The following is a 24868-nucleotide window of genomic DNA, read 5'->3' on the forward strand; positions in this document are numbered from 1 at the left end:
AAATGTCCGTATGGCGAATCTTCTGCCACTTTATCCGGAAAATCGATTGCGTTGAGATCCTGGGAGCTGATCCAATGAAACAGAATTCTGGCCTTAAACAAGACGTAACATTTCGGGAATCATTCCTCGTTTTATCATATGACTACAACGATTTCCACCAATGCTATAGAGTTACAGACCCAAATTAAAAACTCCACAATTGAAAAAAAAGCTTACTCTTTCCAATTCTGTTAGATTATTAATAAGCAATGTGTTCATTAGGACCCGAAAAGTTACGTCTTCCGACTCAAGCCCAGTCGCATGATCTTCCAAATCTTCAAAGTATTCAATGTTTTCCAAATTTCTAAATCAAAGAAATTTAATGACTCAAACAAATTTAATGACTCAACAAACAAGTGCCTGTACTTACAGAACAAAAATGTTACTACAGCTTTTATATAATACGGAACAGCTTACCTATATATCACTTCTTTGCGCGATGCAGGCGGCGCAGGTGGTGGCTCGTCCTCCAATTCGATTGATATTTCTTGTATAGGAAATTGGCCTACGTTGCTTTGGTTGGAGGGGCACTGCTCCATCGAAACCTAGAACGCAAATCTGTTAAGCTTTTTTAATGCTGGACATTTATTACAGCAATTGTGCCTAGACTTGAAACAGAAAACAGAATTAGAGCCCCGGTGCGATGCCATTCTCTAACTTGTAAAGGTTTATAGGTGATGGAATAAATTGAAGCCAAATCCGCGATGTTGCGCAAACTGAAACCTGTACAGTGACAAGTACGGTAACTCGTCACCAAGTTGAAAAGACATTAAATAAGAAACCATATCTACTAGGAAAAATTTTGAACGCACTCACAACCAGTTACCGTGTTCGGCCCATAGCCTCCATAATCGGTTTTAGATTCATTTGGAAAGTTTTCTGACTTTTTTGCTGCTGAATTTCGCCTTTTTAGTCTTTCCTCAAGATATTTTCTACGATTTTCTTTGCTTTGTTGTTGGAAATACTCGTCTCTACACAAAATAATATCACATTATTTCAACGCAGTCTGGTTTTGGTGCAATATATCACCTATCACTTTTGATCCGAATATTTCTAATTGTTTCTTCGAATTCTTCAGTTCGCTGTTGTACTGTAGATAACAAATTAAATATTTTTTTTTCTAAACAATTTCTGTTTGTTTAAAAATTCCAGATTTAAATCTTCATCAGAAGCAATTATAAAGCAAGGTCATTGTGCTGTTTACCATTAACAGTTCCCGATCGTTTCGCCGACTTAACAATGCCGTCTACCGCGGAAGATGAATCTGCTCGTGTCTGTTGAATCATGTAGAAAATAAAAAAATCAATGTACTAACTTGACAAAAAAACAATTTTTCCAACAGATGTTACGCTATAAGAACTTGTAATAATTTATTTTGGTTCTACAATTATGCTCCCAGTTTCAATTACTGTGTAGCCTTATACCCAAAAAGGTTGTCAAATCCTATAACCTTAAAGACTTCATCATTGCTTGAATCAGCACTAATACAGGAAACGTTGGATTTAGTTTCATCTTCGACGCTACGGCTTGAAGACAATGCCCGTGAAATTCTGCAAGAATTACACATTAAGATGTGCGCCTCAACAAATTGAGGATTGTTGTACAACCTCTCTGATGAAGTCCGTTTTTCTTTTAATTCCTGTTGTCTTTTCAGTGCCAGACGACCTGTAACAAACAATTAGCATTTTTCCAACAACTTTTTGGTCGCCAAGTCGCGTAACGAAATATTATCATCAAATAATCAAGAAATAAATAATGTGATATTAGTAAACCACCGAAACGAAAGTTTATACACACAAAATCAAATGTGACTGTTGTAAATACAAGTTTTGTTGTTGTCAGTTACCTTTTGGCAAAACTGCCGGTTTATTGTCTGTTGAAGAGTTTTGCATTTTTAAGATTCCATGAACTGATGTTTGTCGAGAGCAAAGTTTTTCGGGAATGGAATTTTGAATTATTTTTTACCTCACTTTAGAACTTTCTCTATTTTACTTGTGCTGACGATTGAATGAAACCAAAAGTCATAAATATCAATTGCTGAACATAATCTCTGCTCGAAGACAAACCGCACCTCAAACAAATCTGTCCTAACTGCTTCGTCCACAGCCGTTTTCCACTGCGGAACCTAAATCAACATAATTAAATGCAAACCCAACTTTACGCTATCGAATACAACGGTTTAAAAGCAGAACCCCGCAGTTAAACCCATGTTTACCATACTTGTTACCTTTGATAAAGAATGGACAAATATTAGCTAAAGAACCGAAAGTGGTTTGGCGAAGTTTACTCACAGAGATTGTTAGACCAACTCGAACAAAAGTGTGCATGTAACGTTTTCTTGGCAATGTGTTTCTTTTGACTAATTTTCAACAATCTACCGCTGATTGCGGAACCGGAAGAACCTTTATCTTAGTTTTCTCAAGTTTATTCTGCATTCCAATCCATACAGTTTTATGTTTTGTGGTTGAATGTTTTTAGAAAACATTATGTACCGTTATTCTGAGAATAAAAAGATTGAACTATACTGTTGTTAAACAATGTCATGTTTTAAAGACGTTTCGGCAAGAACTTATGCCATCATCAGTTTGAATGAAACGGTTGGTGTAGCTCCATCATTATAAGGTGCTGACCTGACCCACTCACAGATAAGGCTCGCGCGGGTGGTTATGCTGTTTTGTAATTATGTACCGGATTTGTATTTTGTAGCAATTTGTAACAATAACTTACGATAGTAAACTTGAATGAGCTTTTACGTATGTTATTACACCATAACGAAACTTTTTCACTTATTTGAAACTTTAGGGTTGACTTAAGCAGCATTTCATAAAAATAGATTATTTTACGTTCAGCCAAAAGTTCCGCAATTTTGTGGTAACATTCACAATGCTTATCTTCTGCCTTGAGGCAAGCTTAAGTGAATTAAACCTTGTCCGGAATGACTGTTGCAGTAGAGCATGTACATGGAAGCTGCAACATGAATACATATTAGATTGGTATTTTTGTACACATTGTCGTTCACTTTAGTATGCTAATAAAGGTGGTGATTGACGGTGAACGTATATGCGTTATTACACAGGCGCAAAGAGAATTGCATCAACAACAATAAATGCATTACTTGTTAACCTTAACTTTGTTTCTGGGAGGTCAGACAGTAATCTGCCAGAATGTTGAAACTGACGCATGTAAAGGAGCCACCATCATCCAATATTTCGGAATTGAACCATCTTCTATGAATCAATACTCGCAGTCGGGAAGAATTCAACCAGGACCACCAGGAAAAGTAGGACCTGTTGGGCCAATCGGTCCGAAAGGCGAAAAGGTCAACAACTGATTCACGGAAAAAATATAGATTTTAACATTGTTTATCTTAGTTAAGATTTTGATTAAAATGTTATTATTTGTGCTATCACATGACCGGAGATAATCACATGCCCGTTTAAAACAGGGAGACATTGGACTTAAAGGAGATCGAGGCGAATCAACAAATGAGATCGAACTTCAGAAATTAAGAAATCAAGTTGAACAATTAAAAACCCAAGGTTGCGTACTTTACTGTTTATACCCGTTTTAAAATACGGATGCGAAAAACAGTTTGAAAAACGTTTGTTTATTTTCTTGGTGGTAGGTTATTGTTTTGTTTGTTTGTACGCGTTACGTAAAACTTACGAGGTTTGTGATCAACGTTTACAATTTCAGAAAGTGTGCTGCCAAAATCATGCGAAGAAATCAGAAGTGCAAATGGATATAATTTGATATCACCATTGGGCAAAATGGGAAAACCGTTTTATGTCTTTTGCGCTGCAACAAATCGTACGTGTGTTTAATATATCTACATAAAATGCAGATGATTGCATAATTTGATTTAGGGTTTTAAGTTGTCTTATTGTTTTTTTTTTCCTTATTTAGAGCCCTTTGATTTTTAAAAAGATATTTTATAGTCACCGCAATTGGAAATCCGGTGATGGTCACAGCTGTAGAACATGATAGTGAGGCAGAAATACAAATAGAAAACTGCGAAGATCCTCGATGTTACAAACGCAAAGTGGTTTACAGCGCCCACATGCGCCCACATGCGGCAAATTGTTCAGTTGATTGCAATTTCCCAACACTGCAGACAGTTTATTAAGGTACAGTTAACGATAATAGTTTGCAGTCTTAACATACGCTACAACGTGGAATCAATGCATGCAATCTAACAAGCCAAGGCGTAATTCCCTTTGCTGCAAAGGTCCTTTCTTGGCGTTGAAGCGAGTATTTAACAATCATAGATAGAGTGGCATCGCAGGATAAAAGCCACTTTTTTCCGTTAAGTCGGGGCGGCATGCGAAAATTCACATAAGTTTTCAAATTCCGACCCAAGACACACTGGGCCAATGCTATTCCGAATGAGCTCCCGTTTGGTTGGTTGCGAAGCCACTCTACCTCATGTTGATATAATTCATTCATTTTCTGCATAATAATAACAACATTCCACTTCTTTTAAGAACATTTTTGGACAAAATCCCTCTACTTTAGAGCTGCTACAACTTTTGGTTTTCAGTTTCGATGTCAAGGCTCGATACTCCACTGGCCAGCACAAATTAATTTACCAAGAGGAGCCTGGATTTCCAGGAACGGGACATTAAAACGGAACTGGGGTGGAAGTGAAAGGGACAACTACTGTGCATGCGGAGAAACTGGTGAAACATAGACCAAATCAAACGTAGTTAAATAACATCAGTAGTTCTTTTCAAACCCTTGTGCAATTGATTGCTTTAAAAAAAAAAAAACTGTGGCATGTTTCTACTTGAGCCTTATATTGTCTTCTAACTAAAGCGACAAGGGCCCGCTTAGTTTATTATCACATTTGAAAATGTTTACCTTATATTGGTAAGCTGCAGATAGGGTGTGTACACGCACTGTTTCGACCTGTGAGGTCTCATCAGTGCAGCTGTTGCAGTGGCACTGTGCTAGCTTTTACACTAGCAGGCACACTAGATTCCACTTTGTGGTACCTGTCCGGTCAACGTCGATCTGTTGGGTACCCTATACTGAGTACCAAACAACAGAGACGAACCACTGCGGAGCGCACTATGGCCACAGTGGTTTTTACCTCATAAATATAGTAAAGATCTTTCAACCGAAAATATAACTGATATAAAGAAATGTGTTGGTGCACAAAAGGTACGAATATTTTTGCATTGATAGTAAAATCATTAGGCCTATACTAAGCACTTCAAATCATAACCGATGGCTTCATTAAATCAAATACTTCGATCCATCAATAAAACATATGTTTCAGGAACCTGCGTTGATAACACATATAAATGCAATTGTGACAACAACTCGGAGAACATACAGACGTCGGACGAAGGCTACTTAACTAATAAAGATGATTTGCCCGTTGCTGAAATGCATTTCGGTGATGCGGGTGGCAGTGCAGAACTTGGTTGGCACACACTCGGCAAGCTTGAGTGCTGGGGGAAAGTGTAACAGAACATGTAAAGTTGTGATGTTTTTGCGCAGATAATTTTATTTTGTTTGTTATTTGTGATAAAAGTAGAACAAAAACTATAATGTGGTTTGACTGTTATGAAACTATATAATTGAGTTTTTTTGTGACGTAACAATAAAGTGTTTGTTTAGTAATGTTCCGCAGTTGTATTTGAACAAAATTTTACATTACTGCAAAAACGTTTAAATTGGTAATCAACTTGGATTTAAAATTAAATGTTACAAACAAGTTGTTTTGTTATGTCGCCAATAAAAAAGAACTATGCTTATCAGTGTGCCAACAGTTGTGTTTTTAGTTGTGCGGATGAATACAAAAATTGGTTGTCTGCGAATTTGGAAAACTGTAAATTTGTTGTTTAGGATTTGATTTGGAAAGTTTGTGTTCCCGTTTCTGCAAAAAAGTGGCAAATAAATTATAAAGCTAAGCTGGTTTTTTGATTGTTTCATTCCGTCGCGATGGCGGATGGAGGAAAACAAGCGAATGCTGCGACAAACAAACGTCTGCGTGATGTCAAGGCAGCAGGACCTTCCCAGCGGAGACCAAGTTTGTCTGGCGGTGTTTATAATTACACCGAATCACTCAAGGAGAAACAGGTATTTTGAAATAAGTTGTATGTCGTTTTAGACCCAATAACAATGTTGAATCGGGGATTTTTGCCAACATGGTTTAAACATCACCCTTGAAAAAGGTCACACTAATGCTTGGCATGTGATAGATATTATACGCAGCAATACGCTTTACAACAAATGTTGCACGCCTTTGATCTGCACTAATGTAGCTTTGTAAAAACCATGCGTTCGCAGGTTAGTGGTATGCCATCCATGACCAAGAGATCCTTGATATAAAAAAAAAAACTTAAGTTCGTAAGCTCTTGCGATCTGAAACTAGGTGGCTACCTTAATCATTTGGTGGTTTTTATTGCCCTCCACGCTAATTCGATGACACAAGACTGGGATCCGATAAAAAACGAATGTCATGTTCAGGCAGTCGGGTTGTTTGAAAGCATTTAAATTTGGTGGAAACATATGCAACCGATATTCGGACGAATCCAAATATTTAACGAACTTTTTATATTGGCTGTTATAGCACTTGTTCCACGCTCCACTACAAATAACGTTAGCAATGGTTTGAAATCGGTCTTGTTTTCCCCTTTCATGTAGCCCGCAGTCGCATGTAATTTCACGATTGATATAAATTAGACCATAGTTCAAGAAAAGTTTTGGTTGTACATTCGCTTGTCAGAAAATTGTTCTTGGGGCTGAATATAGCGGAAGAATGACAAGGGAATGGAACAGATCGTGTTTGGCAATACGGCTTCCGTAACTAATTGGCAAATCCAAGTAATATTTGCAAGTAGGAATCATCTGCACAACTTATTTCTTCTTTTTTGTGTAAAGACGTCAAATGAGTTATTATTAGTTGTATTTATCTAAGTTTGTTTTCAACTTTTTGCTGGTTAAAAAAACTAGCTGGAATTGCAATAAAAGATCCTTAACTAATGAATGTGTTAAAGGCAAGATTCAAAGAAGATCGGGAAAAAAGAAGAATTCGTTTGACAGCATGTCACAAGTATTTTATACACTATGTAGCTGACCATCTTGAGTTGGAAAACTCAGCTGTTGAAGATTTTATTCTTGATTCTCCTGATGTACGTCTTTTGAATGTATTTTTTTGTATAATAACAACTGTTTTACAACCTTTTTTTAAGGTGATTCAGTTTTTTTTTGCAAATTTCTAGCAACCCAAGCATGGAAGCCATGCATTTTACTGTGTTTCTATGCCCACTTTTGCACATAATTCAAAGATATGGTCTAATGGCCATTTGCGTTTTCATTTCATGACAGGTCAAGCGTATATAGACCGAAAAAATTTCAATACACAATTGTGTTTGATTTTATGCAATTTTTAAATTGCTGTAGTTGCACCAACATACTCTATTTCCACGTTTTGTAGGGATTAGAAGCCTGTTACAAACTTTACACAGATTTCTTCACAATGTCCAGTGTCTTTATAACTCAAAGCAACAAATTTAATATTGTTAATTTGGCATTTTAGGGGATTGCTGAGTATTTAAACCCTCCTGTTTAAATAAATACCAGCAGTAGACAGTAACAAATGTTTTATATTTTTACTTTATTTAAAGTCCAGTTAAAGCACACCAAATTTTCTTTGATTCTATGTATGAAATGGAAATAAAACATATATATATATATATATATATAAATAGTATATAAATAAATTTATTGGTGAGTATTCACCAGATCCATCTCCTTTCAGTGGTTAAGTCTATGAACATAATACTGTGCAGAATAATTAAGCTCCTGTGAAGTTTCAGTGACTAACCATCCTCCAGAGCAACAACAAATACAAAACACATTATATTTACAATTCATATTTCTGAATTGTTCATTTTATTTGCAACATTCAACCCAAAAAAATTCTGATGTCCCAACTTTGAGTCAGGACCCACATTGGGAAACACAGTACATGATTTTCAGCTTTAAAACATGTTTAGCTTTAAACTTTATATTAGATAATTATTGTTTGGGTATTATGCAACTGTATTTTGTATTAACTTTTTCTGCAGCAACTTGATCTGATTGACAAAATAATTGATAAAGATTCCAAGCAAACTTTAATGTTCTTTTATCAAGAAGGAGAATCACCCAAAATTGGTATTATTCATTTACATAAAAAAGCCATGATTTTAAATAATTTTGTCCAACTGTATTATTAGAATCTGGAAGAATTGTTCCCAAAAATGATAAGATGAAGAAAGTATTTGTTACTGATGGACTAAAAGAGGCTATAACCGGACAATGTCTCTATTTTGTGAAACCTCGGAAAGACCAAGTTCTTTCTATGAGAAACATTTGTGAAGTAAGATTTGTATGTATTTATGTTGTAGGTTATCAAGAGATCAATTTATCTGCTTTTATTGTTATGATATATGTTTGTTTCTCATTTAATATATTATACATTTTGTGTACATAATTACTTTTTGCTGATAAAACAGGAGACCAATTTTGGTGTGCTTGATGTAAAAGAAAATGGCGGTCTTCTCCCAGCTATTCGTCAGCTAATGGCAAGAGTTTATCTTCCAACTATTCAAGCTATGGGAAACTGGGGAAGTCTTACTGAAACTCCACAAGGAAAGAAAACCAAGGATACTTTCATACAAAATCTGGAAAATTTTATTCAATATTTGGATAGTAAGATTTTAAAAGTTTGTTTAATTGACTTGGCTAATGTTCTGTTATGGTCCACTATTAGATAGATATCAATAAGCAAAAATAAAAAGATTGGCAAATTGTTTTTGTCAAGGGTTTTAGATTAACGCCACTTATGTACTTGCAAGCGAAATGCAAGTCCATCAAAACGTAAGTATTTCTGATTGAATGCAACATTTACAAGAGCGCTTGCAATTAATTGTGCCTCTGACCTAATCAAGGCTCTTTAGTTGTTCTTGTTGTTCTCTGTGTGCTGTTTTTCTTTTGTCTTTCTTTTACAGGTGTTATTGTTTGTTAGCTAAAGTTCAACTTTTTTAAACCTGGTTTCCGTTTACTCAATAAAATCCCTCTGAAAGATTTTTTAAAACTTATAACTCTCGCCTTTTGCAAAACCAGTCTTGATTTCCAATGTTGTATAGGTATTTTGAAAGCTTAATGTTAACACAATCAATTAGGCTGATATCAGTTACGAACCAATTATAAAATATCGCACATTTGTCAAATAATTTATATTTTTATCAATATGAAAACCATGGCATTTTATAAATATTAATAAAAAAAACAATGGCATTTCTTGTCGCAGGTGCGCAAATGAATGTGGATGGCGCAGTTCATCTTCATGAAGCAACTGAAGTTGATCTTGACAGTATTAAAACAGCAGCTGATTGCGCTGCAGCTGCTCAAGAACCAGAAACAGTGGCAAAGTTGGAAGAACTTGTCTCCTGTTGGCGGAAACAAATTGAACAGGTTCTTCCAACAAACATAGTCCTTTTACCCAAACCATGTGTGAAGCTATATATACAAGCTCTCTATTTTCCCAGTTCAAGTTAATAAATATACAAAATGCATAGGTTTTGGCTGAAAGTGAGCAAATGCGTAAGGAAGCAGATGACACTGGTCCACTTGCTGAACTTGAACATTGGAGATTCCTTATGGCAAAATTTAATTCCTTGCTTGAACACATCAAGGGAAGCAGATGTAAGGCAGCAATCAACACTTTGCATGCTGCCAAGTCAAAGATACTTAAAGTATGAGCTGCTGAAAAATGTTATGTGACATGTCTCATTTTAAAAGATATATACATGGTGCATGCACTTTCTAACCTACCTAATTTTTAAAGGCTTGGCGTGAGATGGATGCCCAGATTACTAACCATGCTAATGAAGCTAAAGACAACGTGAAGTACCTTTACTCACTAGAGAAGGCCTGCACCCCACTTTATAATTCTGACCCAGTGCGTATTGTACTACATTAAAATTTTTGTTTTGCATTTGTTAATCCTCATTCAAATGCCTTTAGGTAAACATGATTGAAGTAATACCAACACTAATTAACATCATTAGTATGATCCACAACATCTCCCATTACTACAACACATCACAACGAATGACTTCACTTTTTATCAAGGTAGTGATGCTCTGAGTGCTGAAAACAAAACCGAAATGTAACTGGCCCATCAATATTGACTAAACATTATCTGTGATGCCGGTAATGTCTCTTCTATAAAACTGCAGCTCAGGGATGCAATTGTTGACTAAATTAGTAATATTTTTAGTTTGTGTGCATAATAACAAAATTGAAAATTAAATAGAGTCCAATATTTTCTCACTAGGTCACCAATCAAATGGTAACTGCCTGTAGAAAGTACATTACTGAAAATGGCCGTATGAGAATTTGGGATCAAGACAGTGCAGTTGTCAAAACGAAGATCAATGTGAGTACATCACATTGGGTTTGATGCAAGTACAGACAATTTTGTGTTTGTTTAGGATTGTATTCGTCTGTACAAGGAATATGTAGATAGCTTTCAAAAAATGAAAGTCGATTTACAAACTGGCCCAGAAAGAAATCTTGACTTCTCTGAAATGTACATTTTTGGAAAGTTTGACACATTCTGCAAAAGATTAAACAAAGTATGAATAAACTATAACATTTTGCTTGATTTTGGCATGCTATGTCAATAAACTGAACATATTTTTGTAGATTACAGAATTGCTTCAAACCATAGAAGTATTTTCAATGTTAAGTGAAAGTAAGATTGAAGGAATTGATCACCTGGCAAATAAGTTTCAATCAATTGTTACAAACACCAAGAAAAAACCATATGATGTTCTTGATCATAGGTTACTAAACCTAACGTTGTAAAACTTTCATTTTTTAAAAAGTATCCCTTCTTTTTTATCTTTTCAGGACCTTGGAAAAAATAACATAATGAAAACAATTAAGCAAATGGTATTCCTTACATAATTTTTTGGTATTTTTAGAAAAATAGATTTTGACAATGATTTTGAGAACTTTAAGGAATCAATTTACACGCTGGAATGTCAGTTACAAAGTTTTATGGATGGATGTTTTGACCGAGTTCAGTCTGCGGCTCAAGCTCTTCTGTTATTGAAGCGCTTTGAAAAACTTACCATTCCATGTCTAAAGGTCAAACTTTTAAGCTTAAACCTGTTTGAATGCTGCTTGGTTAAAGTAAAATTAAAAACATAACTTCTGTTTAGACTGACATTGCTGATAAGTACTCCGTTATTCTACGTACCTTTGCACAAGAGATTGAAGAAATAAAAAAGTTATACCAGAAGTTTCGAGATGACCCTCCTATTCCCAGAGACATGGCTCCTATATCTGGGAAGATTATGTGGTCACGCCAACTTTTCCGTAAGATCGAAGAACCAATGGAAGTCTTTCAGGAATTCGCACCAGAGTTACTGAAAGTAAGCTTTTCTGGATGTATTAAAGTGTTTGACTGCCAAACTGTTTCAAACAAATATTTAATGAATGATATTGCCATGTACACTGCTGTTATTTGTTTATATTTTAGGATAGAGATGGTAAAGCTCTTGTGAAAAATTATAATCGCATGGGAAAGATATTGATGGAGTTTGAAGTGCTTTACTACAGAGCGTGGTGCAGAGAGACAGACAACATTAAATATGCCTTGCAAGTATGTGAAAAAAGTTGACAATTTGTGGACAAGCTACTAAACCAACTGTTAAACTTAATCAACCTTATTGGTGTACTTTAAGGCTACATTGTTGGTTCGACACCCAGAAAGCAAGCAACTTTACATTAACTTTGACCCACAAGTACAAGCAATGGTACGTGAGACAACTTGTATGATCAGGATGGGTCTTGAAGTTCCAGATGTTGCCAAAAATTTACTCCGAAAAATTGATGATTTAAAAGAAACAAAGGTTTGTACATTTCCACATTTTATTTTTGTTATACTTGGGAACGATTGCGTGTTTTTAATTAAAAAAATTGCCATGGAACTTGGCAGGAAACTTTGGAAACTTTGTTGGGCGATTATGAAAAAGCAAAGGAAAGCATTCCATCTATATTTATGCCCTTGATGAAAAAACATATAAAGCAGGTTGACAAAGCTGTTCGACATGGACTCATTTTCACAACCTGGAGCTCACTCAATCACAAGGTAGTTTTACAGTTATTCGATGAATGTTATGCAAGGAAACAAAAACATTCATCTTTCGGTAGCAAATTATCATTTGCGTTGTGTTTCAGCTGTACTTCCACAATGTTGAGCAAGAACTTAACCAACTAAAGAGAGTGATTCGTGAAGTGAATGATCTGAAAGAAGCAAGAATTGATGATATGTTGCAGGACATGGCCTCCACTGTGTTGATTGACCTTGATGATGAAACCACCTACAAGCTTCAGGACTTTTTATCGTGGTATTGTTTGGAACTTAATTGTGTTATTGCATGATTTTGCATGTATTTTTTATTTAGCACAAGGGAGTTTGCAGATAGCAAAGCAAAGTACCTCAACAGAAAGAGTCAGCACATTGAAAATGCAGTGCAGGACCTTATACAAGTGTTTGCAAAGCATTCTGGACGGACAGATTTTGTGTAATGTTTGATACTTAATGTATATCTAAACACGAGGTTTTTCATAGTTCATTTAATATTAATTTTTTACAAAATAACTATTTTGTTTGTATAAACATTCATAATCAAGTGTAAAAGGTTGAATATTATTAAGAAATATCCAAACTTCAGGTTTAGCATGAATGCATCAGCTAGCTCAAAATCAAAGTACAAAGACAGTGTTGATTACACTGATGATGATGCCTTCGCTGTCGAATGTGAAGAATTGGTTGAATATTTTAAAACCAAAACTCTTGAAGCTTTGCTTAAATGCACAAGACAATCGTTAGACCTTATCAAGAGAAGGTAGTTATTTTTATTTTTCTAACAGAAGCATTTACTTCTGCTGTTATTTAAAAAGATGTAGAGAAAGCAAAAGTATGAAAATAAAGTCACATATTTAGATTGAGATAATGACCATTATTGTCAAATTAAGACAAGTTGTGTACAACTACTAATTAAAAGATTATTGCAGCTTATCATGTATTATACATTCAGAAAGTTATTGTAATTATTTAGGGTTTTCTACCCAAAGTCATCATATAGTCATCGCATGGGAGGTTCACGTCAAAGTGCTGAAGGAACTATGTTGCTGACTAGGGAGGGGATGGCCCCACTATTAGTGGCCAACATTGAACTTGCCATTCCCAATATAGAGCTTAAACCAAACCTGGAGGAAATGCAGGCTGTTATCAATGAAGCTGGAAGGTAGCTGCCCTATATGTTGAAATACCTTATCTTCGCACAAAAACAGTTTAGGGACAGTGCAAGATCAGGGTTTTTTTGGAGAAACATAGTTTTATTAGAAATAGTTTACCGCCATGCTTAGCAAAGAGAAAGGTTTGTTATGTTCATTGTTGGTGTTTTGCAGGTGTGTAGTGGAAGTGAGTCGTGGTGTTCTTTGCTGGGGACAAGATCTTTCTGAACTTGAGGACCATGGAAATGAAAGACGGAGTTCAGCTAATCGCTCCTTTAAGCGTGAAGATGCAAAGAAACAAGCCAGTATGGCTGCAGTTCAACAGAACTCTTTTGACAAGCTTCAAAATCATTACAGGGTTAAAAACCTATGCTTTATCATTTGAAAAGCATTGTATATCAACATGGTTTGTATCTTAGGCAATATCAGAACATAAAGATATCACAAAACTTGTAATGATGCTTGCAAGTGCGATGAACAGCATGCGGGAACCTGTACAAAGAAACATAGAACAGTTCAATACTTTCCAAATGCTGTGGGAAGATGAAAGGGAAACCAAAGTCCAGGAGTATGTTGTTGGATTTTCTGTTGTAATATTATACCTCTCCAAAAACATCGATCCCAAATCATAACTATATATATATATATATACAATAGACACAATAATGTTTATTTTACTAAGCTGCTGAGGAGAATGTCAGTCACACCAAAGTTGCAGTGGTGAGGTCTAAAGAGTGGCCCTGTCTGCTGCTCATTGTACATAACAATATGCTTTAGATGAATACTTTTTACATTTCTTTTGAGTATGAATAAATATGTCAAGAAATATTTAAAAAAACACCCAGTGGCCACCAAAGTTGTGATGTGGCTGCGACCAATTTCCTTCTTGTTGGTATTTGTGCAGGTTTATGTCTACAAATCCACTGTTGACTGAATTCCGTGGTGAAATAATGCGTTTTGAAGAAGTCAATCAAAAAGTGGAAACATTGCCTTCTTCTATTGATGTGGGACCTCTTCTGCTGTTGCCAGAAAACATCAAGTCCTCTCTTACTGTTGAAACCAAAGCATGGAAGGTAAAACGGCCAACATGACCCATTACAATGATAAACTAATACATATTTGAAAACAAGTATTCAACTTTTACATGTAGGTTAGTTTGTGCAAGTGTCTTAACCAGGAGTACAAAACAAAAATGGAAAATCTCTTTGAGTTTATAAGTGAATACTCTAAGCGACTAACGCGTCCTATTAAAGACCTTGATGATATCCGAGAAGCAATGAAAGCTCTAGATACCATTAAGGCTGAGTTTACAAGGATCGATTTTACACTAGGTGAGTATGTGTGGTTTTAAAAGTTGTCTATGCTTAATCAGTAATTAATTTAATTGACAAATATATCAAAAGATGGGATGTGCAATTTACCTGGTGATTTGTGTTTAGGCCCGGTGGAAGAAGCTTACGGAATCATGCAAAAGTTTAATGTGAAAGTTAATCCAGAGGAAATTAACAAGGTTGATACACTGCGCTATAGTTGGAACAAGTTACTTTCACAAGCCAATGTGGTCAGTAATACTGCTGTGTATTAGAATATAAATTTAAAATTGTACTTGATTAGTAAATATGCAAGAATTAAATAATACTTTCATACATTGTTTTTGGTTTTATGCAAAATGTTTTGTTATGAACACAATGTGTGTACAATAATACTTTTATTTCTCCGAGGTTGCTGGAATAAAAAAATTATTTTTATAACCATTAAAATGAAAAATGGAAAAAGAATGTTTTGTTTTGTGAAGGTGCAAAACAAACTCTGCTCAGTTCAACCAGAATTTCGATCCGATCTTATTGAGAAGGTGGAGATGTTTCATGTGGCTTCTGCCAACTTTCAAGACTCATATGATGTTACTGGCCCAATGGCTGAAGGTATTTCTCCAATTGAAGCAAGTGACCGACTTCAAGTTTATCAAAGCCAGTAAGTAACCGCTAACACAAGGAAGAAAATATAAAATAATACCAATATTTGTAAACTTTTACAGATTTGATGATCTTTGGCGTAAATACCAAACTTACAATGCTGGGGAAGAATTGTTTGGTTTGCAAGTTACTGACTATCCTAACTTGCAGCGAACAAAAAAAGAACTCAACCTGTTACAGAAGTTGTATGGCTTGTACAATGCAGTCATGAAATCCATTAATGGTTACTATGACATACTATGGACTGAAGTGAATATTGATAAAATCAATCAGGAATTACTGGACTTCCAAAACAGGTTTGTTCAGGTTTCCACATAGCCAATTTCAAATAATATTGCTTGTACATTTGTAATTTTTTCATCAGGTGCCGAAAATTGCCAAAAGGATTAAAGGAGTGGCAAGCTTTCCTTGAACTTAAGAAAAAGATTGATGACTTTAATGAAACTTGTCCCCTTCTGGAGTTGATGTCTGACAAAGCAATGAAACGGAGACACTGGGAGAGAATTGAAAATCTTACAAGCTACAGTTTTGACATAGGTTGGAGTTGATTACTTAAGTTTCGAAAACAAAACAATGTTTCTGGGTAACAAGTGCAAAAACTAGAGCAAGATGATACAAATAAAAACTGCACATCACTAAAAGGGCAATCTTTACAAGATCATGGATTCACTGTACAAGATTGCCAACCCTCAGTCCACTGCATGTGAAATTTTCATTTAACTGTGTTTAACTAACATATGACATTTTAGTTGTATTTATTATAAATTATGAGCAGTTATTTTCCACACATAATCATTCAATAGTTTAAATACTGCCTAAATTTTTGTCATGAAAAAGGTCCTTTTTTAACAAACATAACCAAAACCTACACAGTGCAAACAACTGTGCAGCTTATTGTTCAATATTGGCTCATTGCTTGTACAGAACTGAAACCTGTTTAATATTTTTTTTCACTTTGAAACTCTCAACACATGTTTTTTAGACAATGAGAACTTTCAGTTGCGTAACATCATGGGTGCACCCTTGCTGAAGTACAAAGAGGACATTGAGGATATTTGCATTAGTGCTGTGAAAGAAAAGGACATTGAAGCCAAACTAAGTGCTGTGGTTGCTGAATGGAGTGCAAACATTTTATGTTTTTCCACTTTCAAAGCGAGAGGCAAGTTAATTGTTTCAACATTATTTATTTATGTGAAATTGTGTTCGTCAATGTTCATGTAAAGTGGGATGAAAAAGTAACTTTTGTTTGTCACACTTCTCTTCCAGGTGAACTCTTGCTAAAAGGTCAGGAAACATCTGAGATTATTTCTATGTTGGAAGATAGTCTTATGGTTCTGGGATCATTATTGAGCAACAGGTATGGTGAAATTATTATTAATTTATTGTTTAAAAATTTATGTTGTTGTTGGTGAAATTAGATACAATGCTCCTTTCAAGCCTCAGATTCAGCTGTGGGTGCAGAAGCTATCAAATACATCTGATATAATTGGTAATTTAATGTGATTTTGTGATTATATACTTTAATGCGTTCTTTAAATAAGAAAAAAAATTTAATTATTCCCAAAGAAAAAACATTGCTGCTTTAATTTTGTTGTGTTTACAGAAAACTGGTTAATTGTCCAGAACCTGTGGGTTTACCTTGAAGCTGTATTTGTTGGTGGTGACATTGCTAAGCAACTTCCCAAGGTGAATTCCAACTTTCTGTAGGCACTGCAAGGGCATAATTTGCCATGAACTGTTTTGCACTTCAAAATGTAGGAAGCAAAAAGATTTGCCAACATCGACAAATCTTGGGTGAAGATAATGACACGCGCTCACGAAACAACTAATGTTGTACAATGTTGTGTGGGAGATGAAACTCTTGGACAACTTTTACCTCATTTACTTGAACAATTGGAGCAGTGCCAGAAATCACTTACTGGGTAACCAAACACAAATCATTCCCATTTCTACATATGAATTGCACATTTAAACAAACTTGCATGAAAATATTTTTGTAACAATGTAATAAGGTATTTGGAACAGAAGAGACTTGTGTTTCCACGGTTTTTCTTTATCTCTGACCCTGCCTTGTTGGAAATTCTTGGTCAGGCTAGTGATTCTCATTCTATTCAGGTATAATTATTTTATTACAATGTAACCACATTCAGTTGATTTAATTTCAATATTATATGCAGAGTCATCTTCTTGGTGTGTTTGAGAATGTTAACCGTGTAGATTTCCATGAGAAGGATTATGATCGAATGATGGCTGTTGTCTCAAAAGAAGGGGAAACCATCATGGTTAGTGGTGACTATTCATTCAAATAACTTAAAAATAAACTGTGATAAGGTTAGGATAAAACCAGATTCTTGTTTGTGTGTAAATAACTGGGGCCAGTATTGTGGTATCTCAGAATAACAGCCTGTGGTAAAACAGCTGGAAAAGCAAGTTATTGCAAAAGGGAATGTTGAAACATGGCTTGGAGACCTTTTACGTGAGCAACAAGCATCTCTGCATGCTGTCATACGTGATGCTGCTATACAACTATCAGACCCTGGATTTCAAGTTCATCCTTTTCTTGAAACAGCTCCAGCACAGGTATGATGGTTGTAAAATAAAGTTAAAACTTTTTAAGAACTTTTTTTGTTAAACAGGTCGGATTGCTTGGCTTGCAAATGTTATGGACTCGTGATTCTGAGGAAGCACTTTCAAATGCAAGATATGACAAGAAAGTCATGCCTGTTACCAACCAAAAGTTTCTTGACTTGCTTAATGCGCTTATTGCTGTCACAACCAAAGAGTTGACCAAGTTTGACAGAATTAGGTTTGAAACCCTCATTACAATTCATGTGCACCAAAGAGATATCTTTAATGATTTGGTAAGATTATCCAAAGTACATTTAATGTAAAAACAGTTTTATTGGCTATTTACTCTGTTTTTATTTTTTGGTCAAAACTAGCTATTCTTTACAAGATCTAAGGAGAAAAACTTTTGTTACAAAATCGTATCAGGATAGCTTTGAGATGTGTTATGTTGAACTAATAAAAATACATGACTTTCTTAATTTTAAAAATTGTAATGATAATTGCAGGTTAAGATGCACATCAAGACCCCTCTTGACTTTGAATGGTTAAAGCAATCCAGATTCTACTTTAATAATGACACTGATAAATGCCTTGTCAGCATTACTGATGTCGATTTTATTTACCAAAATGAATTCTTGGGTTGCACTGATCGACTTGTCATCACTCCACTTACAGACAGGTATAGTTGTTGAGGTTTAGTAGTAATAAGTTTGTATTTTTTTATGCATTCTGCATAGGTGTTATATCACATTGGCACAAGCACTAGGTATGAGTATGGGTGGAGCTCCAGCTGGACCTGCTGGTACAGGAAAGACAGAGACAACCAAGGATATGGGAAAAGCATTGGGAAAATATGTTGTTGTGTTTAATTGCTCTGATCAGATGGATTTTAGAGGCCTGGGAAGAATTTACAAGGGTAAAAACTATGTCTGTAGTGCTGACCTACTTGTATAGCTGGTAATAAAAAAGTATATTTTTCAAAACATTAGGTCTTGCCCAATCTGGCTCCTGGGGTTGTTTCGATGAATTCAACAGAATTGATCTTCCTGTGCTATCTGTAGCAGCCCAACAAATTTACATTGTGCTCAGTGCTAAAAAAGAACGAAAAACTCAGTTTATATTTACTGATGGTGACATTGTTGCACTAAACCCTGAGTTTGGCCTGTTTATTACAATGGTAAGGTCTTAAAGTTGCAAAACTTAAAAATCCTATACATAAACATATTTTTTTTTATTATGCAGTTGATTGTGTGTTACAGAATCCTGGTTATGCTGGTCGACAGGAACTTCCAGAAAACCTGAAAGTTCAGTTTCGTTCCGTGGCTATGATGGTACCTGACAGACAGGTAAGATTTGTTTTTTACAAACCTCATTGTACTACAATAATTCTTTGTTGTTTATTGTTTAGATTATTATGAGGGTAAAGCTTGCCAGTTGTGGATTCATTGAAAACATAATTCTGGCCCAAAAATTTTACACACTCTACAAGTTGTGTGAGGAACAGCTTACGAAACAGGTATGATCTGCATGCTGCAGTAACATGCAAAAAAGCAGTAACTTGTCCGTACACACAAGTGGTAATGTAACACATATCGCCTAAACACAATACAGGTGCATTATGATTTTGGTCTCCGTAATATTCTGTCTGTGTTACGAACATTGGGAGCATCAAAAAGAGCTCGTCCGAATGAAGGAGAACCGACAATTGTGATGAGAGTTCTCAGGGATATGAATATATCAAAGCTGGCAAGTGTCACATGTTTTGAATAACTGGTTTTATTATTATTTGCAATACTTTTTTTACACTTATTAAGGTTGATGAAGATGAACCACTTTTTCTCAGTTTGATCAATGACTTGTTTCCTGGTATTGTGCTTGATAGTGCAACATATGAGGACTTACAAGCTGCTATTGCATTACATGTTGATGATATGGGTATTATTAACCACCCACCCTGGAATCTTAAGGTTCACATTTATTTACAGTATGGTGTGTGGTGGTACATTATTCACTCCTATCATTAGTTCTTGCTTAAAACATTCTTCCCTTTTAATGTATCACAATTAGTGATGTCTTGCGCCGGATCCGGGTACCCGGACCCGGCTGGATATTGACCAATTTTCAATACCCGGACCCGGCCGGATAATACACTTGATTTTACCAGATAGTTGGAAAAGCATTTTTGCCCTAAAAACGGACAAACATTTGCAAATTACACGTTTTTGGGACCCGGTCTGTGAAACTCGCTGACTTCCGATTTTTCGGATGTTTGTTATTAAGGTTTTTTCTTGACGTCTTATACCATATTAATAAATACCCATGTTTATTTCTTCCACTCATGATAAGCTAACCTAAACATAGCATTCTGTTTGGCAATCAAACATTTTTGCCATACCGATAAAATACACAAATCGGTGTTAACAAACTGCCGGATCCAAATTATCCGGCCGGATTTGATTGATAACTATCCGGATCCGGCCGGGTTGGATAATTTGCAACTGGGAACATCACTAATCACAATATTAAGACAAGGTTCTAAATACATTTTTGATTTGTTTCAAAGGTAGTCCAATTATTTGAGACACAAAGAGTCCGTCATGGTATGATGGCCCTTGGTCCAAGTGGAGCTGGCAAAACTGCTTGTATCAACATGATTATGAGAGCAATGACTGAATGTGGAGACCCACACAAGTCTGTAATGTATATAGGAGACATTTGAATATTTATTGTTGAAATACCTTTTTGCAGAGAAGTTCGAATGAATCCAAAAGCAATAACTGCCCCGCAGATGTTTGGCCGACTTGATGTATCGACAAATGATTGGACTGATGGTATTTTCAGTACATTGTGGAGAAGATCTCATAAAACCAAAAAAGGTAATATCAGTCAAGTTTAAATGTACATTGAACTACTTCAATAAACTTGCATGCATTTTTGCTTATGTGTCATTGTTTTGCGATTTTTAAGGAGAAAATGTTTGGTTGCTGTTGGATGGACCAGTAGATGCAATCTGGATTGAAAATCTAAACTCTGTACTTGATGACAACAAGACATTGACTCTTGCCAATGGTGACAGAATTCCGATGGCACCAAACTGTAAGATTCTATTTGAGGTTCACAACATTGATAATGCCTCTCCAGCTACTGTTTCAAGAAATGGAATGGTTTACATGAGTTCATCTGCATTGGACTGGAGGCCCATTCTTGATGTATGACAGTCTTACCAAAACATCTTGTTTTTTTTAAAGTCTTGTACTTTAAACATGAAACACCTTAACTGTGTAAATGTGATTGTTCAAACATATATTTATTAAAAGTTCCAAAATTACATTTGTGTTCAGTGAATAAAGTTATTGCAATGATTTTGAACTTTTTGTAGGGTTGGTTGTTAAGTCGTCCACCTCAAGAAAGTGAACATATCAGAGGATTTTTTCACTCTGCATTTGAAGATCTTTTTACATTTTCCATACAAAGCCTCTTTCCTAAAATGGAGTTGTTGGAATGCAACTACATTAAACAGGTATCATATTTGTTTCATTGTATGTCATGACTTTGTTTGGTTCACATATTTTAATGCCAAATGTTGATATTTTATTGTCTACATTTTTGGATGCCAAATTATGTGTCTATACTATTAGTTTTAATATTAAGTTTAACATTCACATGTGATTTATTAAAATTTTTGTGACTGGCAATTGACTAAATATGGAACAAACTAGTGCCACTTGTATTTAGTTATACATTGAATTTATATGTGTATTGGTATCTTAACACAATGGTAAAGATTTGTTTTTTATGTTAATCAGGCAATAAATGTCCTAGAAGGTTTAATTCCAAGCAAAGATGAAGTTGGGATCCTTCCCAAATTCCATCTGGAGAGACTTTTTATATTTTGCTTGATGTGGAGTGTGGGAGCTACACTTGAACTTGCCGACAGGTTTGGAAATCTTGCTTATTTTTTTTAAAACATGTAATAAAAATTTTGGTTATATCACAGCCTAATTTTTCGGTAACATATAAAAAAAAAACTAGACAAATCTTCTGACATATTTTACAAAAAATTATTGTGTATGGATACATCGTGTATTAATATATAATATGGGTAGTTACAGATTAATGGCAACAAAACTTTTACTCACACATTCAATTACTTTAAACATTAATGTGTGACTAACTTTCAGGGGCGGCTCACAATCGACAGCAATTTATAATTGAAGGTGCCTTCTAATGTAGTAAATAAGGCATCCAGAAAAATATTTACAAAGAGGTTAAGCAACAAAATTAAACCAAGAACCAGTTGACAATTAATATGGACATTTACTTATGCACAAAACACACCAATAAATATTTCATTTAATTTTCCATGTGTTTACCTCTGCAGAGAGAAGATGCAGTCCTTTCTACAAGGTCATGAAAGTGGCCTTGATTTACCTGAAATTGTTGAGGGATCTGGCCACACCATATTCGAATACGTGCCGGATTCAAATGGTAATTTCAAGTTATTAATCATAAATAATTTGTAAAAAATATTTGTTGTCAAAGGAAACTGGGAACATTGGTCAAAGCGAGTTGTTGAGTATGAGTATCCCACTGATTGTGTCCCAGAATATTCATCTATTCTTGTTCCAAATGTTGATAATATCAGAACTAAGTTCTTAATTGACATCATTGCCAAACAGAACAAGGTGTTTCTTTTGATTTTCTGCTGCACTCTTATGTATTAAATATAGCACTTTTTTGAAATAATTTTAATTTTTCCAAAATGAAAAAAATGTCTGAAAGTCGTTAAGCAAACATATGTAATAGATGGATTATACATGAAACAAGTACCCGGAGGTTTCAACTCGTGAATCTTCGGGCCCTTACTTTAACTAATTAACCTGACTTCCCAAGAAAAAAGATTTAATAGGCATGTTGCAGATCCAAAACTTTTCTTACAATCCACCTTTGCATGGAAAAACTTATGAGTTATGCAATAATACTTTACAAACAGAACACATTCTCATTAGCACACATGTTTTTTTTTAAATTTGTTCACCATAATCAAGAATATATGTTTATGAGAAACATTCATTATTACCCATCTCCTATTTTGAAGGCTGTTCTTCTTACGGGGGAACAAGGTACTGGTAAGACAGTGTTAGTGCAAGGTTATATGCTGGGGTATGATGCTGAAGTTATGATGTCCAAGTCATTCAGTTTCAGTTCAGCTACTGAACCCAACATGTTCCAGGTTTGTAAAGTATATCCATAGATATAAAAAATTAAAAACAGGTTTATTTTGAAAATTATGTTGTTGTCAGTGCATGTTATCTTTGTCCAAATTAAATTACCTGAATTTTTCATTGATTTTTTTTTGTGTCGCATGCTTTTGTGATGAACATTCAGAAAACCTGATGATGTTTGTACCTGGATTGTTTTGTTTGCAGACAACAATTGAAAGTTATGTTGACAAGAGAATGGGGAATACATATGGTCCACCTGCTGGGAGAAAGATGACTGTTTTTGTTGATGATGTGAACATGCCAGTGATCAATGAATGGGGAGATCAGGTTATCTATTGCAATGTTTGCATAAAAAAGCATCTGTTGTGTGTTTTTTACTATCATTTTTACTGACGAATATACAAAATCGAATATAGTTTAAAAATAGTAATTAGTACATGCACTCTGCACAGCCAACACATAACTTTATGGATGTAGATTACAAATGAGATTGTTCGCCAAATGATGGAAATGCACGGAATGTATTCTCTTGAAAAACCTGGGGACTTTACAAACATAGTGGATATGCAATTTATTGCAGCAATGATTCATCCTGGTGGTGGCAGAAATGATATTCCACAACGACTTAAACGACAGTTTAGTGTCTTTAACTGCACCCTACCTTCAAATGCTTCTATTGATAAAATTTTTGGTGTGTTTTAACTTTTATAACTGAGAACACAATATAGTCACAAGCATTTTAATGCTGTAGGAATTATTGGAAATGGATACTTCTGTGTTGAACGTGGCTTTGATCCACAAGTGACTGAAATAATTGGAAAACTTGTTCCTGCAACCAGAATACTGTGGCAATGGACAAAAGTAAACATTTTATCTTGCTTCTTATACTTCATAAGATTGGCTTTATTAATACTATTAAAATTTTGTTCTATTTATTCAACTTGCAAATTAGATAAAAATTATGTGTTTTTGCCTATGTAGTTTGGCGAATCTGGATATTAGATTGGGAGTCAACATCCCTAATAATGCGTATTTATTTAAGTGAAACACTCGCCTATTTGTACGCAGATTAAAATGCTACCGACCCCAGCAAAATTCCACTACATCTTTAACCTTCGAGATCTTTCCCGTATTTGGCAAGGAATGCTCACTGTAAAAGCACCTGAATGCCAAGCTACAAGTGATGCTTTGCAACTATTTAAACATGAATGCATGAGGGTTGTTGCTGACAGGTATTGTTATTATTGTACTCCAAGTCAAAAATAGTTATTTACTTTAATCCGCAATTAAATGTTTGAAAACTTTTGTTTAAGGTGCAAAACTTGCATTTTATTTTTCATTGATTGAAAATTGCTGAATAACTTCGACAATACGCCAAACAGTATATTTTTTGTGAAATGAAAAAATATAATTAATAATTATTAAATATACTTGCGGTCACTTGAGTTTGGTATACTGATAAGTTTGCATTCCACTAGTAAAGAGTTTTGTCGTTTTATCAGTTTTAATAACAACACTTCCATATTTTTCATCTTTTTAGGTTTACTAATAAAGAAGACAAGGATTGGTTTGAAAGTGCCATCTCCCGAGTTGTTAAAGAGCATGTGGATGTCTCTCTTCTGTCACTAGTAGATGGAGTTGAACCTTACTTCGTTGACTTTCTGCAAGACGCTCCTGAACCTACAGGAGAGGAAGCAGATGATGCCGATTTGGATGCTCCGAAAATTTATGAACAGGTCAATGCAATGTGTT

The 24868-nt window shown here is 35.0% G+C and overlaps 2 protein-coding genes across 2 annotated transcripts in view; both read left to right on the plus strand.

Annotated features, from left to right (window-relative positions):
- The first annotated feature begins 4109 nt into the window (after positions 1 to 4109).
- On the plus strand, positions 4110 to 5511 carry LOC145907114 (EGF and laminin G domain-containing protein-like). The gene is made up of 3 exons (XM_082994548.1): positions 4110 to 4166; positions 4580 to 4718; positions 5321 to 5511. Exons 1-3 carry the CDS (start codon positions 4110 to 4112, stop codon positions 5509 to 5511), a joined length of 387 nt encoding a protein of 128 aa, XP_082850674.1.
- Positions 5512 to 5969: 458 nt separating this feature from the next.
- LOC145905438 (dynein axonemal heavy chain 8-like) overlaps positions 5970 to 24868 on the plus strand; it is a 30976-nt gene continuing 12077 nt past the window's right edge. The window contains exons 1-58 of the mRNA XM_082992641.1: positions 5970 to 6126; positions 7047 to 7181; positions 8121 to 8208; positions 8271 to 8413; positions 8550 to 8745; positions 9347 to 9510; positions 9615 to 9791; positions 9884 to 9997; positions 10063 to 10170; positions 10376 to 10477; positions 10533 to 10676; positions 10747 to 10886; positions 11028 to 11193; positions 11268 to 11480; positions 11588 to 11710; positions 11793 to 11960; positions 12047 to 12199; positions 12289 to 12458; positions 12516 to 12635; positions 12786 to 12959; positions 13173 to 13361; positions 13525 to 13708; positions 13770 to 13918; positions 14255 to 14423; positions 14501 to 14681; positions 14790 to 14911; positions 15146 to 15321; positions 15386 to 15619; positions 15688 to 15860; positions 16306 to 16482; positions 16590 to 16680; positions 16742 to 16812; positions 16927 to 17009; positions 17082 to 17245; positions 17336 to 17438; positions 17501 to 17605; positions 17742 to 17903; positions 17960 to 18184; positions 18398 to 18570; positions 18629 to 18807; positions 18881 to 19068; positions 19151 to 19237; positions 19300 to 19407; positions 19503 to 19637; positions 19706 to 19858; positions 20455 to 20582; positions 20640 to 20767; positions 20859 to 21100; positions 21271 to 21411; positions 21698 to 21828; positions 22273 to 22379; positions 22434 to 22576; positions 22990 to 23124; positions 23321 to 23443; positions 23594 to 23807; positions 23868 to 23977; positions 24185 to 24348; positions 24657 to 24852. Of these exons, the coding sequence (XP_082848767.1) occupies positions 5989 to 6126; positions 7047 to 7181; positions 8121 to 8208; positions 8271 to 8413; positions 8550 to 8745; positions 9347 to 9510; positions 9615 to 9791; positions 9884 to 9997; positions 10063 to 10170; positions 10376 to 10477; positions 10533 to 10676; positions 10747 to 10886; positions 11028 to 11193; positions 11268 to 11480; positions 11588 to 11710; positions 11793 to 11960; positions 12047 to 12199; positions 12289 to 12458; positions 12516 to 12635; positions 12786 to 12959; positions 13173 to 13361; positions 13525 to 13708; positions 13770 to 13918; positions 14255 to 14423; positions 14501 to 14681; positions 14790 to 14911; positions 15146 to 15321; positions 15386 to 15619; positions 15688 to 15860; positions 16306 to 16482; positions 16590 to 16680; positions 16742 to 16812; positions 16927 to 17009; positions 17082 to 17245; positions 17336 to 17438; positions 17501 to 17605; positions 17742 to 17903; positions 17960 to 18184; positions 18398 to 18570; positions 18629 to 18807; positions 18881 to 19068; positions 19151 to 19237; positions 19300 to 19407; positions 19503 to 19637; positions 19706 to 19858; positions 20455 to 20582; positions 20640 to 20767; positions 20859 to 21100; positions 21271 to 21411; positions 21698 to 21828; positions 22273 to 22379; positions 22434 to 22576; positions 22990 to 23124; positions 23321 to 23443; positions 23594 to 23807; positions 23868 to 23977; positions 24185 to 24348; positions 24657 to 24852 (8679 nt within the window). The 5' untranslated portion in view covers positions 5970 to 5988. The remainder of the gene's footprint in view (positions 6127 to 7046; positions 7182 to 8120; positions 8209 to 8270; positions 8414 to 8549; positions 8746 to 9346; positions 9511 to 9614; positions 9792 to 9883; positions 9998 to 10062; positions 10171 to 10375; positions 10478 to 10532; positions 10677 to 10746; positions 10887 to 11027; positions 11194 to 11267; positions 11481 to 11587; positions 11711 to 11792; positions 11961 to 12046; positions 12200 to 12288; positions 12459 to 12515; positions 12636 to 12785; positions 12960 to 13172; positions 13362 to 13524; positions 13709 to 13769; positions 13919 to 14254; positions 14424 to 14500; positions 14682 to 14789; positions 14912 to 15145; positions 15322 to 15385; positions 15620 to 15687; positions 15861 to 16305; positions 16483 to 16589; positions 16681 to 16741; positions 16813 to 16926; positions 17010 to 17081; positions 17246 to 17335; positions 17439 to 17500; positions 17606 to 17741; positions 17904 to 17959; positions 18185 to 18397; positions 18571 to 18628; positions 18808 to 18880; positions 19069 to 19150; positions 19238 to 19299; positions 19408 to 19502; positions 19638 to 19705; positions 19859 to 20454; positions 20583 to 20639; positions 20768 to 20858; positions 21101 to 21270; positions 21412 to 21697; positions 21829 to 22272; positions 22380 to 22433; positions 22577 to 22989; positions 23125 to 23320; positions 23444 to 23593; positions 23808 to 23867; positions 23978 to 24184; positions 24349 to 24656; positions 24853 to 24868) is intronic.

The sequence above is a fragment of the Ascidia mentula genome, chromosome 6, assembly GCF_947561715.1.
Source record: "Ascidia mentula chromosome 6, kaAscMent1.1, whole genome shotgun sequence".
Classification (NCBI taxonomy): Eukaryota; Metazoa; Chordata; class Ascidiacea; order Phlebobranchia; family Ascidiidae; genus Ascidia; species Ascidia mentula.

Bases quoted from the DNA above. Each gene is read 5' to 3' on its own strand.
- LOC145907114 (XM_082994548.1), top strand. From the start codon at position 4,110: ATGCGGCAAATTGTTCAGTTGATTGCAATTTCCCAACACTGCAGACAG. The intron at 4,167-4,579 runs GTACAGTTAACG...TTTGGTTTTCAG, and splicing joins ACTGCAGACAGTTTATTAAG to TTTCGATGTCAAGGCTCGAT. The intron at 4,719-5,320 runs GTGAAACATAGA...CATATGTTTCAG, and splicing joins CTGTGCATGCGGAGAAACTG to GAACCTGCGTTGATAACACA.